General features: G+C 39.7%; 1 protein-coding gene across 1 annotated transcript; it reads left to right on the top strand.

The window, feature by feature from the left end:
* Nucleotides 1-4,161: 4,161 nt before the first annotated feature.
* LOC133823711 (uncharacterized) lies at nt 4,162-6,849 on the top strand. Its single transcript, XM_062256557.1, has 5 exons — nt 4,162-4,813; nt 4,993-5,129; nt 5,268-5,850; nt 5,986-6,116; nt 6,502-6,849. Exons 1-5 carry the CDS (start codon nt 4,162-4,164, stop codon nt 6,847-6,849), a joined length of 1,851 nt encoding a protein of 616 aa, XP_062112541.1.
* Nucleotides 6,850-22,567: the final 15,718 nt, after the last annotated feature.

Genomic DNA, 22,567 nt, shown 5'->3' with positions numbered 1-22,567 from the left:
TAAGTTTTTTAGTCATTATGAATTTATTAGGTTTGTTCTATTTTTTATAGAATTTTATGTGTTTTTATAGTTATTTTGTTGTAGAATGTTGTAGTTTAATTATTTGAATTATTGTTGTGTGATTAGTGGTCCAAAATGCACATTTATTGATCTTAAATATCAAATTAAATTGAGTCTTAATTAATATTTTTAAGAAATTAATGCAATAAATTTTCAAACTGAAAATATTTAGTTTAGATTCAATTTGATTTATTTTTGCAGGAATTATGTTGCATTTTGGCACTTTGAAAAGAAGAGAAAAGAAAAGAATTAAAACTGAAAAGAGAATTGGAAAATTGGTATTTTTTAAAATCAAAAGCCCAAAGGATTAAGGATTTAAGGTATTGTTGAAAAGAGAAGCCCACAGCCCAACCACTAGGCCCAATCCGAAGCTCCCCTGCTACTCCACTAGGCCGCACCCTTGGGCCCGCACGCCTCAACCAACCCAGCTGCCTCCCAAGCCTCCAGGCCCACGCTCCCATGGCCCAGCCCACCTGCCACCAGCCACAAACCACCTGCACCCATGCCCAGCCACCTTCTCTCCTCTTGAGCCCACAAATGTCTCTTTGTCCCCTTGTCCAAAAATGCCGCATTTTTACCCAAACTTTTCTACAAATTTTACCCCAAAATCATCATTACACCTAAAATCTACCCCTACATGCCATATTTACTTTATTTAATTAATTTAATCAATTTAAATTGATTATTTTAATACTCTCATTTTGGCTATAAATATGGAATTTCAAGACAATTTTTGGTGTGCTTAATTAGAGGCTACACTACACAATTGCTACACTTTCAAGACCACTCCATTCTCTTCATCTTTTTCTTTTTTTGGGTAATTTTTCTATGAGCTTTTAGAGGAAAATTTTGGGGGTTCCTCCTCCAAATTTTCCTATTTATGTTTGTAATTTTTTGTTTGTATTTTCTATTCTAGTTATGAGTTTCCAATCTTTTTAAGATTATTAAGGTGATGATGAAACAATATGTAACTAGATAGTATTTATTTTGTATGTTGATTTCCCATTTGTGCAACAAAGTTTATGGATTTTTCTTCTTCAAATATTTTATTTCATCTTAAATATTATGCATTTTTTATTGTTAGCATATATTTACACTTTGTTCTTCATTAGTGCAAAATCATAATATTCTTTGATTAAGGTATGCCATTAAATTGTGCACATCAAATGCTTAGAAAAAAATATTATGTTTTGCCTTATAAATAATATTCCTTGATTTTGTTGTTGTTTCATTAGATTAATTCACACTAAATACTTTGATATTATATTGCTAAAAGTGAAGATAAATCCTATATTAATATAATAACTTGTGCTTAAAAAGAATATCTAAATTGAATAGGTGATAGTTGATAAGGGTATTTTGGATATTATATTTTTTATCCTTTCGCACTTAGATAATGTTCCTTTCAAGCGTTTTTAGGTGTTCTTAGCTTTGTTTTACGAGTTTTTGATTTTTAAGCCATAAAATATTTTATAAGGTATTATTGATGAATTTGATACATTTTTGTGGTTAGGAATGAATGTGCAATGATAGGACTCGAGGAAATGAAGTTTGAAATGAGTTTGAAGTGTTTTATAAGTCCTTAAACCTATGGTTCGAGCTTAAAGTTGAAGATTATGAAGAAAAGCACGCGAGCAGAAAATGGCCTGTGGCCGCGGCCACCAACATTTACTGGCCGCGACCTTTGTGTGAATATGGCCCAGAAACCTCCCATGGCCGCGGTCGTGCGATAATTTTTTCCTTAAAATTCAAATTTTAAATGTAATTTTTGATGGGCTATAAAAGGGATCAGGGTTAATTTATATTATAACTTTGGATTGCGAATTTTAGAGGCTAGAGCAGTAGATGCTCTAGTAGATGAGGAGAAAAGATATCATCATCTGTATTCTTCAATCTAGTTTTTCTTTCTTCTCAAAATTCTTTTATTTTCATTGAATATTTATGTTTATGAATATAATTATGGAGTATTTTTCTTTATAGTTGAGGGTTATTTCAAAACCCTAGAAATGAGATATTGAATGCATTGATGAATTTTATTCATTTTATTCCCTTGTATTAAATTGGTTCTATTTTTCTAATTGAATGTTATTAATCTTGTGAGATCTTGTTAGGTGGCCAACTAATTAGGGTTTTGCATTGTTCTACTATCATCTTAGGATTTCTATTGACCTAATAATTTAGGATTCTAAGTAGAGTGATAAATTGAAATTAGAGTATTGTGACACGTATTTTGATTGTGATGAACAATAGAACCTAGGTTAAATGAATTGCATGTTTAATGAATTTGTTGCCTAAATTAACCTGTTTCCACAAAGTGTAATGCTTTTACTAGGTTAAATGGATCACACGCTTAAGGTTTATTGCTGGGTAAAAAGGGTTAATTAAGAGCACTTAGCTTCAATTAAGTATAATAGGAAATTTGGGATAATACACTGCTTAAGTGTTATCTGTGGGGTGAATAGTTTAATTGGGGATAAGGAATATTATTCGTCATTGTTAATAGATTGATTGTTGAAGGTGGAGAGTAATTCTTGATTATTTCTTTGATATCGTTATATAATTTGTTATTTAATCTTTGATATTTATTTCATTTTATGTTTTTAGATGTTAAAACTAAACCCCTTTTCTAATTCTAGTTTAGTTATTATTTTGAATAATAATTTGATCATAGTCCTTGTGGGTTTGACCCTTATTTACGGCTATACTGAAGTAGTTGGTGTAAGTGAATAAAAAAATATATATTTAAATTTGATATGGTATACAACACACATCAAATTTTTGGCACCGTTTTCTAGGATTTATTGTAAGTCATTTTGATTATTCAATTTAACTAACTACATACTCAATAGTTTAAATTTTTGATTGTAGGTGTTTATGTCCGCCGACGATACTCAAGAAAGACTACAAGCCATAAAGCAATATATTGAGACATTGTCGTCCCCCTCTTCAAAGAATATCACTGACAATCCACTTTTTCAACCTTCAAAGAGAGTTAATCCGGTACTGATACCATTACCATTTGATGACGATTCTGACTCTAAAACATCAGTTAAGTCTCAGATGGCGCACGAAAGGACGTTAAAAGAGTTGGCAGCATCGAATCTAGACCATCAACCTCTGTGTATTCAATATCCGACATTGGACGTTAACTTTGAACTCAAGTCGGGCCTCATACATTTACTGCCATCTTTCCATGGGCTACTAGGAGAGGATCCGAATAAGCATCTGATAGAATTTCACATAGTTTGCTCTAGTATGAAACCAACTTTAGTAACAGAAGAGCAGATTAAATTAAGAGCATTTCCATTTCCGTTGAAGAATGGTGCAAAGGAATGGCTCTATTACCTTCCTCCTAGAACTATTAATACCTGGAATGAAATGAAGTCATTGTTCTTGGAGCGATACTTCCCAGCATCTAAGGTTGGTAGTAGAAGGAAGGAAATCTGTGGCATTCACCAACAGACTGGGGAGTCATTATATGAGTATTGGGAGAGATATAAGAGGCTATGTGCTAGTTTCCCCCACCACCAAATAAGTGAACAACTCTTGATCCAATACTTTTATGAGGGACTATTTCCATTGGACAGGAGCACGATTGATGCAGTAAGTGGGGGAGCACTGGTGGACAAGACTCCTACTGCAGCTAGAAGTTTAATTTCTAATATGGCAGCTAATTCTCAACAGTTTGAAGTTCGTCAAGAAGTTTTAGTTAAGGGATTAAATGACGCAAACTCTAAAGTAAAGCAGCAGCTTGCGCAGTTAACTAGTATGGTTCAACAAATGGCTCTAGGTCAGCAAGTGAGACCTTGTGGCATATGTTAGTTGGTGGGGCATCCTACTGATGCATGTCCCACACTTTAAGAGGATAACAATAAGCATGTAAATGCAATGGGGGGATTCTCACGACAACCTAGGCAAAGGTATGACCCTTATGCTATAACTTATAATGAAGGATGGAAGGAACATCTTAATCTTCGATATGGGAATCAACAACAAACTGTACCTACTAGACTACCAGGATTTCCTTATCAATAAAGGCAACAACAAACCTATACACCTCAGCCTCAACAACCAATTACCTCACATGCTTAAGAACCATCAATGGAAGATATGCTAAAACAATTAGTAGCTTCCAATATACAAACTCAAGTACTTCTTCAAGGCGCTCATGTGTCCCTGAAAAATTTAGAGAACACCATGGGTCAAATTGCCACTTCATTAAGTAAAAGTAAGTTACAGAATCAAGGAAAATTACATTCACAGCCTGTTCAAAACCCAAGGGAAAATGCTAATGCCATCACATTAAGAGATGGCAAGACTTACGATCCACCCACTATCCCATCAAGTTCAAATGATGCACCATTACCTCCTACCCAATCCACCCAACAAGACAAAGATGAAACCCCAACCACATCACCCAAACCTAAACCCACTATTCCCACTTATGTTACTACTCCTCTATTTCCTAGTCGTTTGAGAAAGACAAAGAAACATGAAGCTGAAAAAGAAATACTGGAGACTTTTCACAAGGTTGAGGTAAACATTCCCTTACTTGATTCCATTAAGAAAGCACCTCGATATGCAAAGTTTTTAAAGGAGTTGTGCACCAATAAGAGGAAACTAAAAGGGAATGAAAAGGTGAGTGTGGGGGAAAATGTTTCGGCGGTTCTTCAAAAGAAACTTCCACCAAAGTGTAAGGATCCTAACACCTTCACTATTCCTTGCACTATTGGAAATAAAAGGATTGAAAGATGTATGTTAGATTTGGGTGCTTCAATCAATGTAATGCCTTACTCTATTTATACCTCATTGAATTTGGGACCACTGGAAGAAATGGGGTGATCATATAATTAACAGATCGTTCTAATGCCTATCCAAGGGGAGTAATAGAGGATGTATTGATTAAAGTCAATGAATGGGTTTTTATAGTAGACTTTTACATTCTTGATATGGAAGATGACTCAATTCCATGTTTTACACCAGTATTATTGGGAAGGCCATTCTTAAAGACAGCTAGAACTAAGATATATGTTCATGAGGGAACTTTGACCATGGAGTTTGATGGTGAGGTGATTTTCTTTAATATTTTTGAGGCTATAGGGTATCCAAGTGATGTTCATTCAGTTTCTTCAATCGATATTATAGACTCATTATCACAAAGAATTCTGGATTTACATGGAGAGGATGGGTTAGATGTTGTTTTGTAGGAACCAATAGACTTGAAGAAAGACGATGTCACTATTGAAGTGAATGAGACAGTGGCTGCGCTTAATAGTGGTGGAGAGGTTTCTAAAGAGGTGTTGTGCTTAGAGTTGCCTGTTTCTCATGAGCAACTTCAACCATCTGTTAAATCACCACCCAAGATTGAATTAAAACTACTACCGAAACATCTCAAATATGTCTACTTGGGTGAGAAAGAGACATTGCCAATTATTATCACCACAAAACTTACCCAAGTACAAGAGGATCATTTGATAAGGGTACTTGGGGAATACAAAACATCCATAGGGTGGACCATAGCAGATATCAAGGGAATAAGCCCAACTATGTGCATGAACAATATTCTCCTTGAAGATGGATCCAAGCCTTCTAGAGAAGCTCAAAGAAGGTTAAATCCACCTATGATGAAGGTAGTAAAAAAGGAGATACTGAAGCTTTTAAGTGTGGGTGTGATTTACCCTATTTCAGATAGAAAGTGGGCAAGTCCAGTTCAAGTAGTTCCTAAGAAATCAGGCATCACTGTGGTAAAGAATAATGAGGATGAGTTAGTGCCCACAAGAGTCCAAACAGGTTGGCGAGTTTGTATTGATTATAGAAAGTTGAACACTACAACGAGAAAAGACTACTTCCCTTTGCCATTCATCGATCAAATGTTTGAAAGATTAGCGGGACATACTTATTACTGCTTTCTTGATGATTATACAGGTTATAATCAGATTATTATTGCTCCTGAAGACCAAGAGAAGACCAAATTTACATGCCCATTTGGCACATTTCCTTTTCATAGAATGCCATTTGGGTTGTGTAATGCTCTCGCTATTTTTCAAGGATGTATGGTTAGTATTTTCTCTAATTACATAGAAAACATCATAGAAGTGTTTATGGATGATTTCAGTCTCTATGGTGATTCTTTTAATAAGTGCCTCCACAATTTAACTCTAGTTCTTAAACAATGTATTGACACTAATCTTGTATTGAATTGGGAGAAGTGTCATTTCAGAGAAAGGGATTGGAGTGGACAAGGAAAAAATTGATCTCATTCACTCTCTTCCACCACCATCAAGTGTAAAAGAAATAAGATCCTTTCTTGGTCATGTAGGATTCTATAGGCGGTTTATAAAGGATTTATTAAAGATTGATTCTCCTTTATGAAATCTTCTTCAAAAGGATGTGGCATTTGAATTTTATGATAAATGTTTGTTTGCATTCAACAAATTGAAGGAATCCTTGACATCAACACCTATTATTCAGCCACCGAAATGGGAGTTACCATTTGAAATAATGTGTGACACTAGTGACTATGTGGTAGGAGCAGTCCTTGGGCAAATAGTTGGTAAGGTCTCTCATGTTATATACTATGCCTCTCGAATTCTTAATGATGCTCAGTTGAATTACTCTACTATGGAGAAAGAGCTTTTAGCGGTCATCTTTGCTCTAGAAAAGTTTTGGTCTTACTTGATTGGAACTAAAGTTATTGTTTACACTGACCATGTAGCTCTTAAATATTTACTAGCTCAGAAAGAAGCGAAGCCCAGAATTATTCGGGTAAAGCAGATAATTCTAAAATAGTGGTTGAGTTCATTCGATCAAATATTTTTGTGAGATTTGGTACTCCAAGGGCAATAATTAGTGATTGAGGTACTCACTTCTAAAATGATCGAAGCTTTATTTCGGCGCTATCAAGTGACTCATAAAGTAACCACTGCCTACCATTCACAAGCAACTGGCCAAGCTGAGATATCGAATAGAGAAGTCAAGCCTATTCTTGAAAATACGGTGATTCCAAATAGAAAGGATTGGAGTATAAGATTAGATGATGCTCTATGGACATATCGCACGACCTACAAGACACCTCTTGGTATTTATCCATATCAGTTCGTGTATGGGAAGCCTTGTCATTTACTGGTTGAATTGGAGCATAAAGCTTGGTGGGCTGTGAATAAGTGTAACATGGAGATGGATAATGCAGGCCAACAAAGAATGCTACAATTACAAGAGCTGGAAGAAATTCGTAATGATGCTTGTGAAAGCTCTAAGATTTACAAAGAAAAGACCAAAGCCTTTCATGATCGAAATAGAATTATTCAGAAAATATTTGATGCAGGACAGAAAGTATTATTGTATCATTCTCGTCTCAAACTATTTCTGGGTAAGTTGAAGTCCCGATGGGATGGACCATTCATAGTGGTACATCACTATCCTCATGGAGCGGTAGAAATTTCAAGTCCATCAATGGGAAAAATACCCAAGGTAAATGGCCTGAGATTGAAACCTTATTATGAGTCTTTGGAGGAGGAAAAAGTTATTGTGATTCACCTCTTCGATCCGGAATATGTTGATGAGGTATGAAAAGGTTTTACGTCGAGCTAGCGACTTTAAATTTGGCTAAAGTTTATGTATTTTATTTTTAAGACATTTTTGTTTAGTTTTTTTTTCTTTTTGAACTTAGTTTTAATTTTATTTTTTGGACATTTTTATTCCTTCTAAAAAAATATAATATAAAAAAATATATTTTTGGGCCAAATAGCATGTGGCCACGGCCTGGAGAACAGAGCGCAGTGGCCGCAACCACCAATAAGCCCAAGCTACGACCACTATGCGATTTCGGGAATTTTTTTTAAAAAAAAACTTCATTTCATTTTTTCCACTTTCCACAAATACAAATACCCCGAAACTGAAAAACACTCTTATTTTCACTCAAATTATTCCCTAAAATCATCACAATTCTTATCATCAATCTTCATTCTCTACCATTTTTCATCTATTCTCACTCAAATCCTCCTTTTCTACAAAAATTCCCTTTCAAAACCTAAAGTCCCATAATTTCAAATTTGACAATTGAGGTTAATCAACTAGTTTGAAGGTGCTTCATTGACACAATCAAGCTTTCAAAGACATCCTATAGTCAATCACAAGTAAGTAGCTTCTCATGATTCTTTGATTATTGGGTTTTGAGTATTGAAGAATGAGATTTGGGGTATTTTGGATTATATGGTTTTTGGTGGATGAATTACTTCCATATTGTGATCATTGGCTAAGATTAAGTGTTTATGTTGTTATATTAGTGATAATTTCAATAGTTTGATTAATTTCTACTATTAAAACTTGGGAATCAATGTACTTGTAGATATTATTGAACTTATATTTTGTGGATTCTATTATCTTAATAATCTTTCTCTTACAACTTGTTTACAATTCCTATCTTGTTTATTTTTCTTGCTATAATATCTATATTATTATCTTTTATTTTATTTTATTGGTACAAAAATCTCATCAATCTTTGGAGCAAGGTTAGAGTTTATTAATTTTGGTTTAAAATAGTTTTCATTTTGATTTTAGACAACTCCTTTGGGTTCGACATCCTTGCTTACACGATCACTATTCTATATGAACGATTCATGCGCTTGAGATATAAATATTTAAAACATACCCATTTTGGGTCCATCAAGCCTCTTCGAGCACACGGGCCGCGATGCCTGAAGAATAGGGTCGTGGCCCGAGCCCCCAAACCCAGAAAATCAACCCCATCTCTGCATTTTCCCTCTAGCCTAAGCCCCAAATTCACACCCCAATCATTATCCAAACTCAGATTTAGGTCTAGAATTCTCTTTCACATAACCTAAACATCACAACAAAACCACAAACAACTCCACACACTCATCAAACACCCAAAATAAAACTTAGAACTAAACTCTCATGCAAACCTATAATCCTAGCAGAATTCAACAACAAGTTTAAGTTTAGGAGCTTACCTCTGAACTTAATTTGACCCTGAACCACTTCCTAGCACAACAAGCTGCCAATTCCTCACTTCCATAGCCTAGGATCCTCAGATTTTCTTAAAAAAATCTTTAAGCATCAATGAGAGAGGGAGTGAGCTGAGAGAGAGAGCAAGGCTGAGATTTCTTGCTTTGTTTTCCTTTTGTTTTTTTTCTTCCAAGTCCCTCTAGAACCTCAGCATCCTAAACCATGTATATCCCTTGCCAAAAGTCCAAAATGCCCCTTAAGCCCATCTACATCCTCAAGTGCCACCAAGGGAAATTTTGTCATTTGTCATGTCCCGCTAATTCCTTGAGTGCTCCTATAGATCCTCGTTTAATCCTGACATGTCCAAATAATTAATAAGTTTCTACTTGTCACCCGGTAAATCTTAAACACCAACTGTGTTCCCAAAATACCCCTAGGCTCCTCCCGAGCTGGGTATTCGACCCCGCTTTGACTATTTAGCTAAACTGCTCTCTAGGATCGTCTCGGATCGTGAATCATGGATATATCACCACTCACTCATGGTACCAAACACAATATACACAAGTATTACATTTATGCCCTCAATAGGCTAAAATTACAAATATGCCCCAAATAGTCAAATGGGCCCATATGCATAATTAATTCACCTAAACATGCATTTCTAATCACATAATCATTAAATTCACATATTACCATAATTAAATCAATTATTGCTCTCCCGACACCATAATCAAAGTCCTAAGCCTTATTAGCAAATTTAGGACACTACACAAGATCTAGGGTGGTCGGCCCCACCATGAGCCGACCACCCGAGACCCTAATTTTTTTTTCTTCGGTTTCTTCAGTTCTATTCCTGAGTAATGGATATGCCCCTAGCTATTGGATTTATTATGTTGATGTACTAACTTTAATCTTTATTTTCCCTTTGTTGCAGATGTCTAGTTCCTCTTTGTCAGATAAGTCTATAAGTGAGCGTACTCCACAGAAGTTCTTGGAAAGGGTTAAAAGGATTTTTCCTCACTCCACTTTATATTTATTCAGTGAGAAAGATTTCTTGAAAAGATATAGCCCAATGGCGAGAGTAAAACAAACAACTTGGCAAGCCTCCGAAGATAATCCTCATATTGCCAGGCACATCACTCAAGGCTCTTCGCCTGGCTCTTCTCAGATCTCTTCTCAGCATAGTACTCCCCAAGGCTCTCAAGGCACATCTCAACGAAGTTATTCTTCTCAGCAGAGTCTGTCCAGTCAGTGAGACTCCTTGCAACACCCTTTGAACGGAATACCAGTCGAGTTTCCCATCGCTATTCTTCTCAGCGAGAACATATCGAGGGCTCTCATCGCCAGGTTACTTACTCTCAGGAGCATCTATTCACAAGTTCCAGCCTAAGGTGGTTCACCCTTCTCCCAAGTGTAAGACAATCTCACTAGTTGTGCAGCAGAAGAAGAGATGACAAAAAGAGTTCCATTCATCAGATTCTGGGGCTACCTTTGCCAATGAGATCATATGGAAACCGATTGAGAAGCCTCTCCCTGCTGATTACGAGATGGTTTGGTTCAAAGGGGCTGCCTATGACATGACTGAAGAGAAGGAAAATAACTTAAGGAAGACCTTTGACCTCTCAGGCGTTTCTATTACTATCCCTGGTCCAGATGATAGAGCTGAGGATGCCCTTTGGGTATGTGTGCTTGGACAAGTTCTGCCATCAAGTCTGGTGCCCTACTTCCTCTTCATCCATACTTCTGGAGCGTGGCAGATTATTTTGGTATTATTCCCTCTCAGCTGGCTCTTAATGCAATTTTGGTGTTATCTGCTTTGTACATTATCTATCATCGTAGAAAATGGGCTGCTCCAGTACCTCATGAGATCCACTACTTATTTGATCTGAAGACGAACCCTTCTCAGTGCAACTCGGGGTACTTCCACTTCCACCATTATACGAGTGAGGGTACCGACACCTTCTTGGAAGAGATCTCTAGAAATAGTAAGGCGTTTAGATATACCGACAACAATTTCTTAACTAAGGATGCTGAGGCCAACTATTCCAAGATTAAGCATGTTGGGCCTTTTTATAGACCGCTCCTGACCCAGGCTATGACTGTTAGGGCTAAGGTGTTGATTGCCATGACCCCTGAGAGAAGAATGTCAAGACCCTCGTTACTTCAGAGAACCTTAGGAAGGTTGGGCTGTTTCCTTCTACTATCGTCGGTGTTCCAGATGAAGATACTCCCGAGATTGTGAATGCCATAGACTCATCGAGACCTATTCGTATCAAGGAGGTACCCTCTTCGTCCATGCTAGTTGGACAGGAGGGTGATGAGGTGGGTGCATCCACGCACTTGCTGCTTGCTTCATATGATTTTGATGAACCCACGTTCGAACCTGAATCTCATTAAGAATTTTCGACACTTTTATCATCTTTACTTTACGTTTTGTTTGTATTTCATATCCCACTAATATTTAATCTTCTTTTGTAGGTTCAGATATGTTCTAATTTTTTCACACCCAACAAATCTCGACTCCAACCGAGACTAGCCCTCCCGCTCGAGCAACTAAGAGGGGTAACGTTGAGCTTGAGTCAATAACGGAGGTTCCTCCCAAGGTGCCTCCTCTGACTCCTTTGGCGTCTAGTCCTATCATAGAGGTAGAGTCATTCTTACCTAAGCCGATTCCTCCCATTATCACTGATGCGGGTGCCTCCTCCTCTACGCCTGCTCTCTTATCTGAGCCACACCAGTCTGCCATACAAAATTTAGGTGCCATCATGAACCAAGCATCCCATCTGGAGCAGAAGAAAATGTCCTCTAATGGGATTAAGAATGAGGACTTGATCACCATCCTCACGAAGTCACTCCTTGACATTCAGAGTGTAAGTCCTCTATAGTTTTCTTTCTGTCTAGTTAGCTTGTGTGTCGATGTTATCTAACACTTGTATATTTTTTGCAGGTGCTGATGTTGGTCTCCCATGTCTGTGATAGGTTTGTAGAGTATACCTTTAAGCATTCCAACCTTCGTTCTGAGATTGAAGTTGTTCGCCATGAGGTGCTGGACCTTAGGCGCGTTCTTGGCTATAGGGATGCAAACATTGCATTGAAAGATGAAAAGATCAACACTCTCCATAGTACTGTGGAGCTTACAAAGCATGAAGTGATCGAGCTGACTCTCAAGGTAACCCAGATGGCGGGAAAACTTGCCGATCAGCTCAAGCAGCCTGAAGCTGAGAAAGAGAAGTTGATTGCCGACATGTACCAAAATCGGAAGGATGCTCTTGTAGAGAAGGAGCATGAGGTCAAGGATGCATGGGACAAGGCTCGAGAGGAGTATTCAGAGACAGATTTCTCTTACTTCTACTTGATCTGGAAGTCCAACAAAGATCTGAACTTGGATTTCCTTCCTGAGAAGACTTGAGCGAATGAGCTTAAGAAGTGTTTGGCTGGTGAGGCTGCCGAGGCTTAAGGTGGTCTTTCAGACAATACTCCTCACCCTAGTTAGTCATCTTTTGGTCTTTTACTCTGTCTTTCCTTTCGTGCCATTGGTGGGGCACCTTGTACTTGAAAATTTTTACATATGAAATTTTATACCATTATGCTTTTTTGTTATGAGTACTCAGTGTATTGATCGAAATTTTTTATTTCCAATGCTTACTAAGTATATCAACTCACAACCCTCATTGGTTCATGTATTCGTATACTTTGAACTCATGTATTTCATGTGCCATACTAACCTTGCTCCTTTACGTTTTTTCATGCTAACAATGGTAATGTGAGTAGTAACGATAGTTCATCAAGTACCATGAACAAAAACAGTCAGGTTGGGTGATAGGCCAACCACCCTATAGGGTTGATGGACTCGTCGAAGACCCTAGAAGGGACACGGCTAGGAGTCTCCCTACCAATGCCTTTTTATTTTTGTTTTTTTGCACTTTCGGAACATATGTTGAACAAATGTCCTAAAAAAACTTGAGCTTGCTTAGTACTTAAGGTCACGTCCTCATTGCTTGTGTATATCCAGATCGGTATGTACTATATGCCCCCTAGTGTTTATGTGTTTAAAAGCATTGGTCACTTGCTACTTGACCATGCCTTGCTTTGAGCGTTTAGACACATAGTACTATCCTTTTCACCCAATGATGCAAGCAGCAAATGCTTATCCCTCATTGGTAGTCAGGTGATTATTTCATACTCAGTAGTAATGATACCTATACATAGATGCAAATTGTTTAGCAAGTGTCAATCATGATCTACGTAATATCTCATGTACTCATTATAATGATTGTAGACATAAGTGTCTAAGTTGGACCAATCAGGTCTTAATGGGCTAATCGAGCCTGTAGCGAGTCTTAGATCAAATTATCGATCGGTCCCTCAAGGACCAGATTCGATTATGATCTGATGATGGCGACTGGTCTATGGACCATTCTTTTTTTTTTTATCGTATGGGTCAATAGGTCCCTCAAGAACCATGATCGAACATGATCAAATAATTTGGCGACAAGATCCTAGGACAAGTCTCTTTTGTTGATCGTGGGGGTTGATAGGTTCCTCAAGAACTAGGATCGAACATGATCCATAATGGTGACAGGTCCTCAGACCAGACTCTTGTTTGGATCTTATTGGTCGATAGGTCCCTCAAGGACCAAAATCGAACATGATCCGATAATTTGATGACAAGGTCCTAGGACCTGTCTCTCTTTTGGATCATATGGATCGATAGGTCCCTCAAGGACCAGAATCGAACATGATCCGATAATTTGGTGACAAGGTCCTAGGACCTGTCTCTCTTTTGGATCATATGAGTTGATAGGTCCCTCAAGGACCAGAATCGAACATGATCCGATGGGGTTGACAGGTCTAAAGTTACCAGTCCCTTGTTGAAATAAATTTAAAGAATTAAGTGAAACTTAAGAAATTAAATTCATTCATTCATTGAAGCACAATGGCTGTTACATAGATATTTCGAAAATAATACACTTGCCTCCTGCTCAGCAATGCTTCTTTCCGCCAAGTATTCGATAGGAACGACATTGAGGGAGTTCGCGTCTTTGACACTGGCAAGCTTGGCTAAGGCATCAGCATTGGCATTCTGCTCCCTTAGGACTTATGTAATCGAGTATCTCTTGAATTGTGTCAACAAGTCCTTCACCTTGTTCAGGTACCGCACCATCCTTAGTCACTTGGCTTGATACTCCCCCAATACCTGGTATACTACTAGTTAGGAATCGTTAAATATCTCTAGGGACTATGCATGCACATCCCGAGATAAGCGTAATGCTAGCAATGCCTCATACTCAGCCTCATTGTTTGAAGCGTTGAATCCAAATTTGAGAGCGCATCGGATTCGATGATTCTTCAGAGTGATCATTATGATTCCTATGCCTGAGTTATGTTCATTAGATGCTTCATCAACATGTAGCTTCCATAGGGGAGTATCTCCTTCCTTCTCAGTATCTCCATTCTCCGATTGGTAGGAAGGGTCTTCAAGGTTGGTGCCTTCAACTATGAAGTCCGCCAATGCTTGTCCTTTTATCACCATCCTCAAATGATAAGTGATATCAAACTGTCCTAACTCCACCACCCATTTGAGTAATCATCCCAAGGCCTCTGGTTTCTGAAGAACTTGTCGTAGAGGTTGATCGGTTAAGACCCGGATCAAGTGAGCTTTGAAGTATGGACGCAGCTTTTGAGAGGCGATTGCTAAACAATAGGCTAGTTTTTCAAGACGAGGATACCTAGACTTCACACCTACTAGACTTTTACTGATATAGTACACAAGGTGTTATACCCTGCTCTCTTCTTTCACCAAAACAGTGCTGATTGCATGCTTGGTGATTGCCAAATAAATTAATTGTACTTCTCCATCTATTGGCTTTGCTAGGACGGGAGGTTTAGCGAGATGTTCCTTCAAGGCTTGGAAAGATTTCTCACATTCCTCAGTCCATTGGATCTTCTTGCTGCCCCTTAGTAAGTTAAAGATGGGGACACACTTGTTCGTAGACTTATAAAACCATTTTCCCTGAGCTGCTCGACCTGTTCCTTCAAGGCTTGAGATTGGTCTTTGTCAAGCAGTCTCCTTTTTTGTGGGACCAGTGGGTAGTTTTTTTCCACATTGAGGACGTGGATTATTACGGATGGAGAAATTTCAGCCATTGTCTTATGTGACCAGGCAAAGACGTCCTAGTTCTTCTTCAAAAATTTTACTAACCGTGCCTTAATTTCAACCTTTACCTCCTTCCCGACTTTGATTACTCTAGTCGGGTCTTCCTCATCTGGTAGGACTTCATCAAGTTCTTCGACTGGTCCTACCCCCATGACATCATTCCCAAAGCAAGGATCGATGTTGTTTCCCTCGATTTGGGAAACTTGCTATGATTACAAATTTTTGTTTAAAGCAGCCCCCGACTCTAGTAGTGTAATGCCCTGGTTACTCCAATATCATTACTGTGAACTTTAAATAGTGCATAACTCGCTAAACGAGTAATTAGGTTATAAACGTGCATCTAGGTGTTATTAATAGGCCAAGGTGAAAAAATCTCGATCAAAAGGAATGGATATACTTTATTTAAAACATAAAACTATACATGGGCCCATAAAAGCATTTACAAGTTATTTACAATCCAAAATGGTCATTATAGTGTAAAAATTACAACCCACCGACCTAAGTGGAAAAATATAGGGTTAACCCCTAGTTCCCCTGAGAACACCTTGGCCGTGGTGGTCAAGTGACCGCATATGTACACATTTCCACCTAAGCTCTCCACTCAAGGTTGGATAAGCTTTTCTTTCCCTTTACCTGCACCACATAACACTCGTGAGCCAAGGCTCAGCAAGACAACTCATTACTACATGTATACAATATCAATGAATGATTATGATAATCATACTGGGGCTTGTATCCCAAATCAGATAAGTGATTAATGAATCACACGTTATTTAAGTGACTAATGAGTCACACATTTGATAGGTGACTAATAATTCTACCTCAAGGATCTGTCCCCTGTATAGATGACTAATAAGTCTATCTCTAGGGTTCTGCTCCTTAAATAGATGGCTAATAAGTCCATCTCCAGGGATCCTCTCCCTAAGCAATGTGACGTGTCCGTCACCTTAGCCTTTTGGCTCTGCTCTAAGTAACTAGCCTTTAGACTAGACAAGCGCTTTTGTTTTCATCGAACTTAAGGTCGGTCAAGCATTTCATGCTTATGTCGATTAGATCTAATCTTTTCAGTTTGCGTTAAACACGCTAATACCGTTCTTGACTCATAGGTCAATCCCATACAATCAGTGCTCAGTACTACTGTTGGGCTAGACTAATAAGTCACAACTTCACAATCAATACTGACACCATTGCCGATTCTGACTAATAAGTTAGTACCATTTACAGATAAGCGAGATTGCAAAGCATTTATAATGCAATCAATGTCCACATATAGAGAACTCAACATGCCTCATCAATAACCATGCATGTCACATACTGGGTGCAATTTTCTTACTTCTGGTTCGAGCATGGAATAATAAAAGAATGACCCTTGAGAAGGATCGGTCCTTAAGTCCCTTAGCGGTCACCTATTCATAGCCAAATATAAACTCCCATCAATAAAATGAGTAATAAAAGGTTCCCAGACCAAGACCTAGCCTCCGGGACATCTAATCCTAAAAAATCGTGTAATAGGAACGATCCCGAGGCCTAAGGTTTGAGTTCCCACGATTAAAACACCATTCAAGCTACAAATACCCTTACGTGCGACAGCCCCACCCTACTGAGCTGCGGCCTACCTCCTAAAAACAGAGGCGCCAGCCTCCATTGCCTACACCACGCGCCGCGGCCAGCCTCCCAAGTGCCGCGACCCCAAGGCCCTTCAGCTTCACCTCTCTTCTTAACTAAGCTCGGGTTGCGGCGCCCAAGAACAGGGCCGCGACTCCACTTGGAACCCAGCCAAAAACCTTCATTTGAACTATTTTAAATCCTTCCAAAAACCTACTCAAACTTCCGCAAATCCAAAAATCAAAGTTCCCAACACATCCCAATGATCCAACACTAACAAAACCCAAGGCTCAAACAACTCAAAAATTCATCAAACAACTACTTCTATAACCAAAACTTCAAGCTCAAAACTAACTCAAAAAAAAAAAAAAGCGAGAAACCAGAAACCTCATGGTTGAAACCTTACCTTAAACTCAGAATTAAACCCCCTTCAATGGTTGAACATAAGCCTAGAATCTCAAGCCTTAATCTCCTAGCTTGAACCCTCAATCTCAGCTTCAAAATTCAAAAGAAAAGAGAGAAAAGGTGATGATCGTGAGGTAGAAGGAGATCATCTTTTTTTGCTTTATTCTTCTACAGCCTTCTAGTTCACATATAACCTAAGGTCAAATGACCAAAATGCCCCTAGGTTAAATAATTTCCTTTCAAAGCTAGCAAGGGCAGAATCGTCTTCTTGTCTATCTCGTTAATTATAATTAATGTCCTCCAATTCCCGTTATTCCCAATATTCTCAAATAATAATAAATCATATCCCATTACCCTATAATTCCCGGTAATGTACTAAGAATCAAATTACCCCGAGGCTCCCCCCGAGCCCGGTAAATAACCCCGTTATGACTTAACTGCTAACTTACATTCTAAGATCGTCTCATGCCAAAAAGCTCAAACATATCCACATAATAATGTGGTCTCATCCATAATTCACCAACATGCACGAAAATATACAAATATGCCCTCAACGGGTCAAATTACCAAAATACCCTTATAATGAAAAGTGGACCCACATGCATGCATTTATCATCATATAATTATATAACTTACATAATCATGCATATAATCATTTAATTGCACAATAAATCAATTATGGCCCTCCTGGCCCCTTAATCCAGTCATTAAGCCACATTAGGGATTTTTGGTCGTTACAAGTAGAATGTTTCTTTCAACGTCAACTTCCATGTTGACAACCTCATCGGTTCCTCCATTCCCTTCGCAATAGGTTACTGCCATGTTGTTTATGCATATTCCTTTCTTTGCATTGACCACTGATGCATTATAGCATTCACGTGCCTCCCTTTGGTTACCCTATACGCATCCTTGCCCTGCGCTTGTGGGGAACTTCAAAGTTAGATGTCAGATAGACACTGCTGCGTGTAATGTAATCAGGAGTCATCTCCCGAGCACTACGTTGTAAGCCGATGAGCAATCTAGCATAGGAAATCTGTCATTAATCTCATGCCTAGGGGCATCCCCCATCGTGACTGGTAGTCTGATAGTCCCTGCTAGAGCTAAGCATTCTCCTGTGAACCCATATATCACTTGGGAACAAGTAGTCAGGTCCTTGACCATGAGCTTCATCTTCTCGAGGGATGATTTGTAGATGATATCTACTAAGCCTCCCGTATCCATCAAGCATCTCTTCACTCGGGCATTGGCGATTTGGATAGTAAGGACCAGAGGGTCATTGTGGGGGTACATCACATGCCTGGTGTCATCCTTCGTAAAAGTGAGAGTTTCACTTTAATACTTCGCAATTTTTTGGAGACCACTCCTCGACTACCATGCACTGGGAAGACTCCCCTACCTCATGTCTTAGGGTCCTTGCATATCGCTTACGAGAATTATTACCATTTCTTGCTATGTGGGCCCCCCCCCCCCCCACATATGGTATCCAATGTGAATTCCACGACCACTGGCTCCAGTGGTGGACTCATTTTCCTTCGAAACTCTGGATTCATCCTTGAGGTTTTGATCTTGACTCGATATCTCGAGAGTTTTCCAAATCGAAGGAGAAACTCTATCTTATCATTGAACTATTTGCACTCGTTTGTGTCATGCCCATAGTCATTATGGAAACGACAAAACATGTTCTTGTCCCTATTTCCTTCTGAACGTAAGGGTGGTGGCTTTCGATATGGTACCTCCTGGTGTGTTTCCAAGTAAATCTCAGCCCTTGATGTTGTCAGGATAGTCTACTTGGTGACCCTGGGCTGGTACGGCTGATGCTTAGGTTGTTTGTCGGTTGGTGCTGACTTAGCCTTCTTCTCTCCACTCTGCTTGGCCCCTGAGGTACTTCTCTTCTTACCACTGCCCCCATTGCTACCCTGAGGGTATGCGCCGTTCTTGCCTACTGTGATAGTGGTCGGATGGTTTATGCCTTTTCTTCCTTCATGATTGCGTCATCTAGCTTTATGTATTTGATTGCTTGGTCCAAGAACTCCTGCAAGGTGTTGATGGGGTTCGTGTGTATGCTATCCCATAAGGGATTACGATAAATTAATCCTGCCGAGATGGAAACCAACTTCCCTTCATCTCCTACTGTGGATTCTCAATTTGCCTCTCTCACGAATCTTTGGATGTAGTTCTTCAGGGATTCATCCTTCCCTTGCTTGATGTCAGCTAGCCGATTGGCATAAGCTAGTTGAATCCAACTGGCACTGAAGACATTGCAAAATTCCTTCTTGAACTGCTCCTAGGAAGTGATGGATCCAGGTTTGAATTTCCAATATCACTCCTGAGCTGAGTCAGAGAGAGTGGTAGGGAATACCCTGCACCTATAATCATGCTCCACACCGAGTAGCTCCATCTGATCCTTGAACTTTCCAATGTGTCGTACTGAGTCCTCCTTCCCAGCTTATGTTGGAAGTTTTGGGATCTTGTATTTCAGTGGTGGTTGAGCAGCTTCGATCTTGGCACTAAAGGGACGATATTGGAAGGTTTGTTTGTCAGACCCTGAGCAACCATGGTGAGTGCATCTATTTGAGCTTGCACTACTGGTGGGATCACTGCTCTAGGTGGGTTAGGCGTCCCTAGTACCCCCTCTTGAGCGTTGGTCCTCATGTTGATGACCTCCCTCAGATCTTGAGGTTGTGTATCTTTCCCGAGCCTATCAAACACATAATTGGTATTGTTCATCAGTTCCTTTCCCTTGTGAGACTGAGGGTGTAGGGGTGGTAGGTCCGCCTTGCTCTTTCCGGCATGATCCTGCCCCCGAGCCTCTCCTTCTACATGACTATGAAACTTTGAACGACCATTTCCATTCTTGTCACAACTCTCAGATGTCTGACCTTCCTTTTCTGTGCTGTTTCATCTGTCCCCCTGGGAGGGAGCCTTCGGGTTGGTAACACTCTTACTCCGAGATCAAGTGTTATTCTTCTTAGTCATGGAGGAGGCAGTCTTGGGCTGTGCCTCTTCATCCTGTCTCTAGGAATGTGGCTCTGGGACTCCCTGTTACTGCTGTCTTGCATCCCTGCTGCTTTGGACTTATCCTCCCTCATCGCTTGAGCAACAACTTTAGAGTTAGCTCGAGCTAACTGGGTAGCTGCCTCCAGGACCATACCAGCCTCTTGTTACCTTCCGTCAGCTTCTTGCTCCCTCTGGATCATCCTATGGAGCTGCTCATCTATCTCCCGCTGTTTTCGTTCCATAGTTGCCCTCTGGAGGGCAATTTCTGTAGCAAAGGCCTCCTGCCTCGCTAGAAAATGCGCCATCTCCTCCCGGTGAGCATCCTGTGGATCTTTCACATTAGGTTGATCTCCAACCTCAACCTGATGTTTGTTAATGGGATCGATGGGATCCTGAGTGGTGGAATCCCTACGAGTCGTCTTCTTCGTCTGACTGGGTTTTGGAGGCATCTTAAAACAGATGAAAGTGTGCTTCTTGATTTCATACTCTCAATGAAAGCACCAAAATGTTGACCTATGAAATTGGCCAATGGTCGTATGTACAGTATACAACACCTTTTGAACGAAATAAATATAATATACGATAGAGTACAAATATCTTAAACAAACACAAAAATGTATAATGGTTCAGCCTTGTTCTGATGAATAGTAATAACCTAATCCACTTAGTCTTTAGTATTGAATTACTCGATAGACAATTATACAGATGAACTGAAGAGTTCACTCATCACCAATTTTCCCAGAGTCTCTCCCCAGAAAATATCCGTCTAAAAATCGTCCAAGGATCCCCCCCCCCCTATCATAAAGCCCTGGGTCCTTCATTTATAGTACCCAGGGCTGTTACATGTCCAGTAACACTGGGAATCGTGGTTTGGCACACGATCATTGTGAGTGGAGATACGTGTCCACCTCCCATGATTATGAGATCTTGGGCCTTCTCGTTGTTTCTCCATATCGTGGTTGATGATGCATGATTGAAGCCTTCAGGAAAATGTTAAGTCTTGGTTGGTCTATGAAACTTAGGTGCTAGGCCTGGTGACCCTCTAGGTGCTAGGCCTACTGATCTTTTGAGTGCTAGGCCTGATGACCTTCTGGGTTCTAGGCCTGATGAAATGAGTATGAACTTTATGTTTATTGTAACGCCCCAAACTCCAGGGACCGTTACGGTGTGCCTTGTAAACGGTGCTAAACTCGCTAACCGAGTCATTTGGCCAAAATCGTGAACTAAGTATGATTAGCGGTTTAGGGATTAAACATCTTGGTTAAGAGGTAACGTTTCACTAGAACGTTTAGCATATACATTGGGATCCCGAAAATAAAGCTTCAGAGTTTATTACAGAAAATATTTACAACAGGCCGTTCTAAGCAGCAAAACAGGGTTCAACCCTAGTTCCACTTTAAACCTCGGCCGTGGCGGACGAGCAGCTGCATATGTACACGTCATCACCTAAGCTCTCCAACTCAAGGGTGGTCCAGCTTTCTCTTGCCTTTACCTACACCACGTAGCACCAGTGAGCCGAAGCCCAGCAAGAAAACACAATATAACATGATATAATATCAACTATAACCATAGTAACCATTTGGAACCAATGGTCCATCCAGATAGGTGACAATAGCCAAAAGTCACAATAATGAGCATCGCTCCCTCTAGCCACGTGACGATAGGGTCACCGTGGCTCAACTGACAAGTGTTTCTTTCGTAAGATTGGTTAGGATAGGTGCATGGTGATTAGTCACCAACATAACCTTCGTCACGACTCTAGAGTCGAAACTATGGACAACGTCCCTTAGCCATGTGACAAACGGTCACCGGGGTCATATACCTTGGCTATAGTCATCTGGTCGTAGACCAGGCAAGCGCTTATAGTTCTCATTGACCTTCCGGTCGGTCTAGCATTAATACCCCATATGAGTCATTCAATGCCGACCTCGATTAGATCCAATCTTTAATCGGCCCGGCGTTCACAACGCACTGCCACTTCTGACCCTTGGGTCGGTAAAACGCGACCAGTGCACAGCCCGTGGTGAACTTAACTGATAAGTCACAGCTTCACAGACGGATCTGACACCATTGTCGATTCTGACTAATAAGTCAGCGCCATACACAGGTAAGCCATGCCACCAAACATATATCACATGTCCAAGGTTCATAAACAAGGTATTTAGCATGCTTACTAACAGATACCAGTACAATTAGGACTATGCAACAACACAGAGGCTCAAGCTCTGAACAATATCATACCCAGTATACAGAGCATGTCCTAATCACCTGTTTCTCATGCATCATATACAATACATCCAGCAATCTAACATGCACCAATAACAGCCATGCATGTCACGTTTAATAACCCGCCAACATGCATTAAGAATAGCCATG

The sequence above is a fragment of the Humulus lupulus genome, chromosome 3 (assembly GCF_963169125.1).
Source record: "Humulus lupulus chromosome 3, drHumLupu1.1, whole genome shotgun sequence".
NCBI classification, from domain to species: domain Eukaryota; kingdom Viridiplantae; phylum Streptophyta; class Magnoliopsida; order Rosales; family Cannabaceae; genus Humulus; species Humulus lupulus.
Note: the sequence above shows the minus strand (reverse complement) of the source record. Positions and strands in the feature narration are given on the sequence as shown.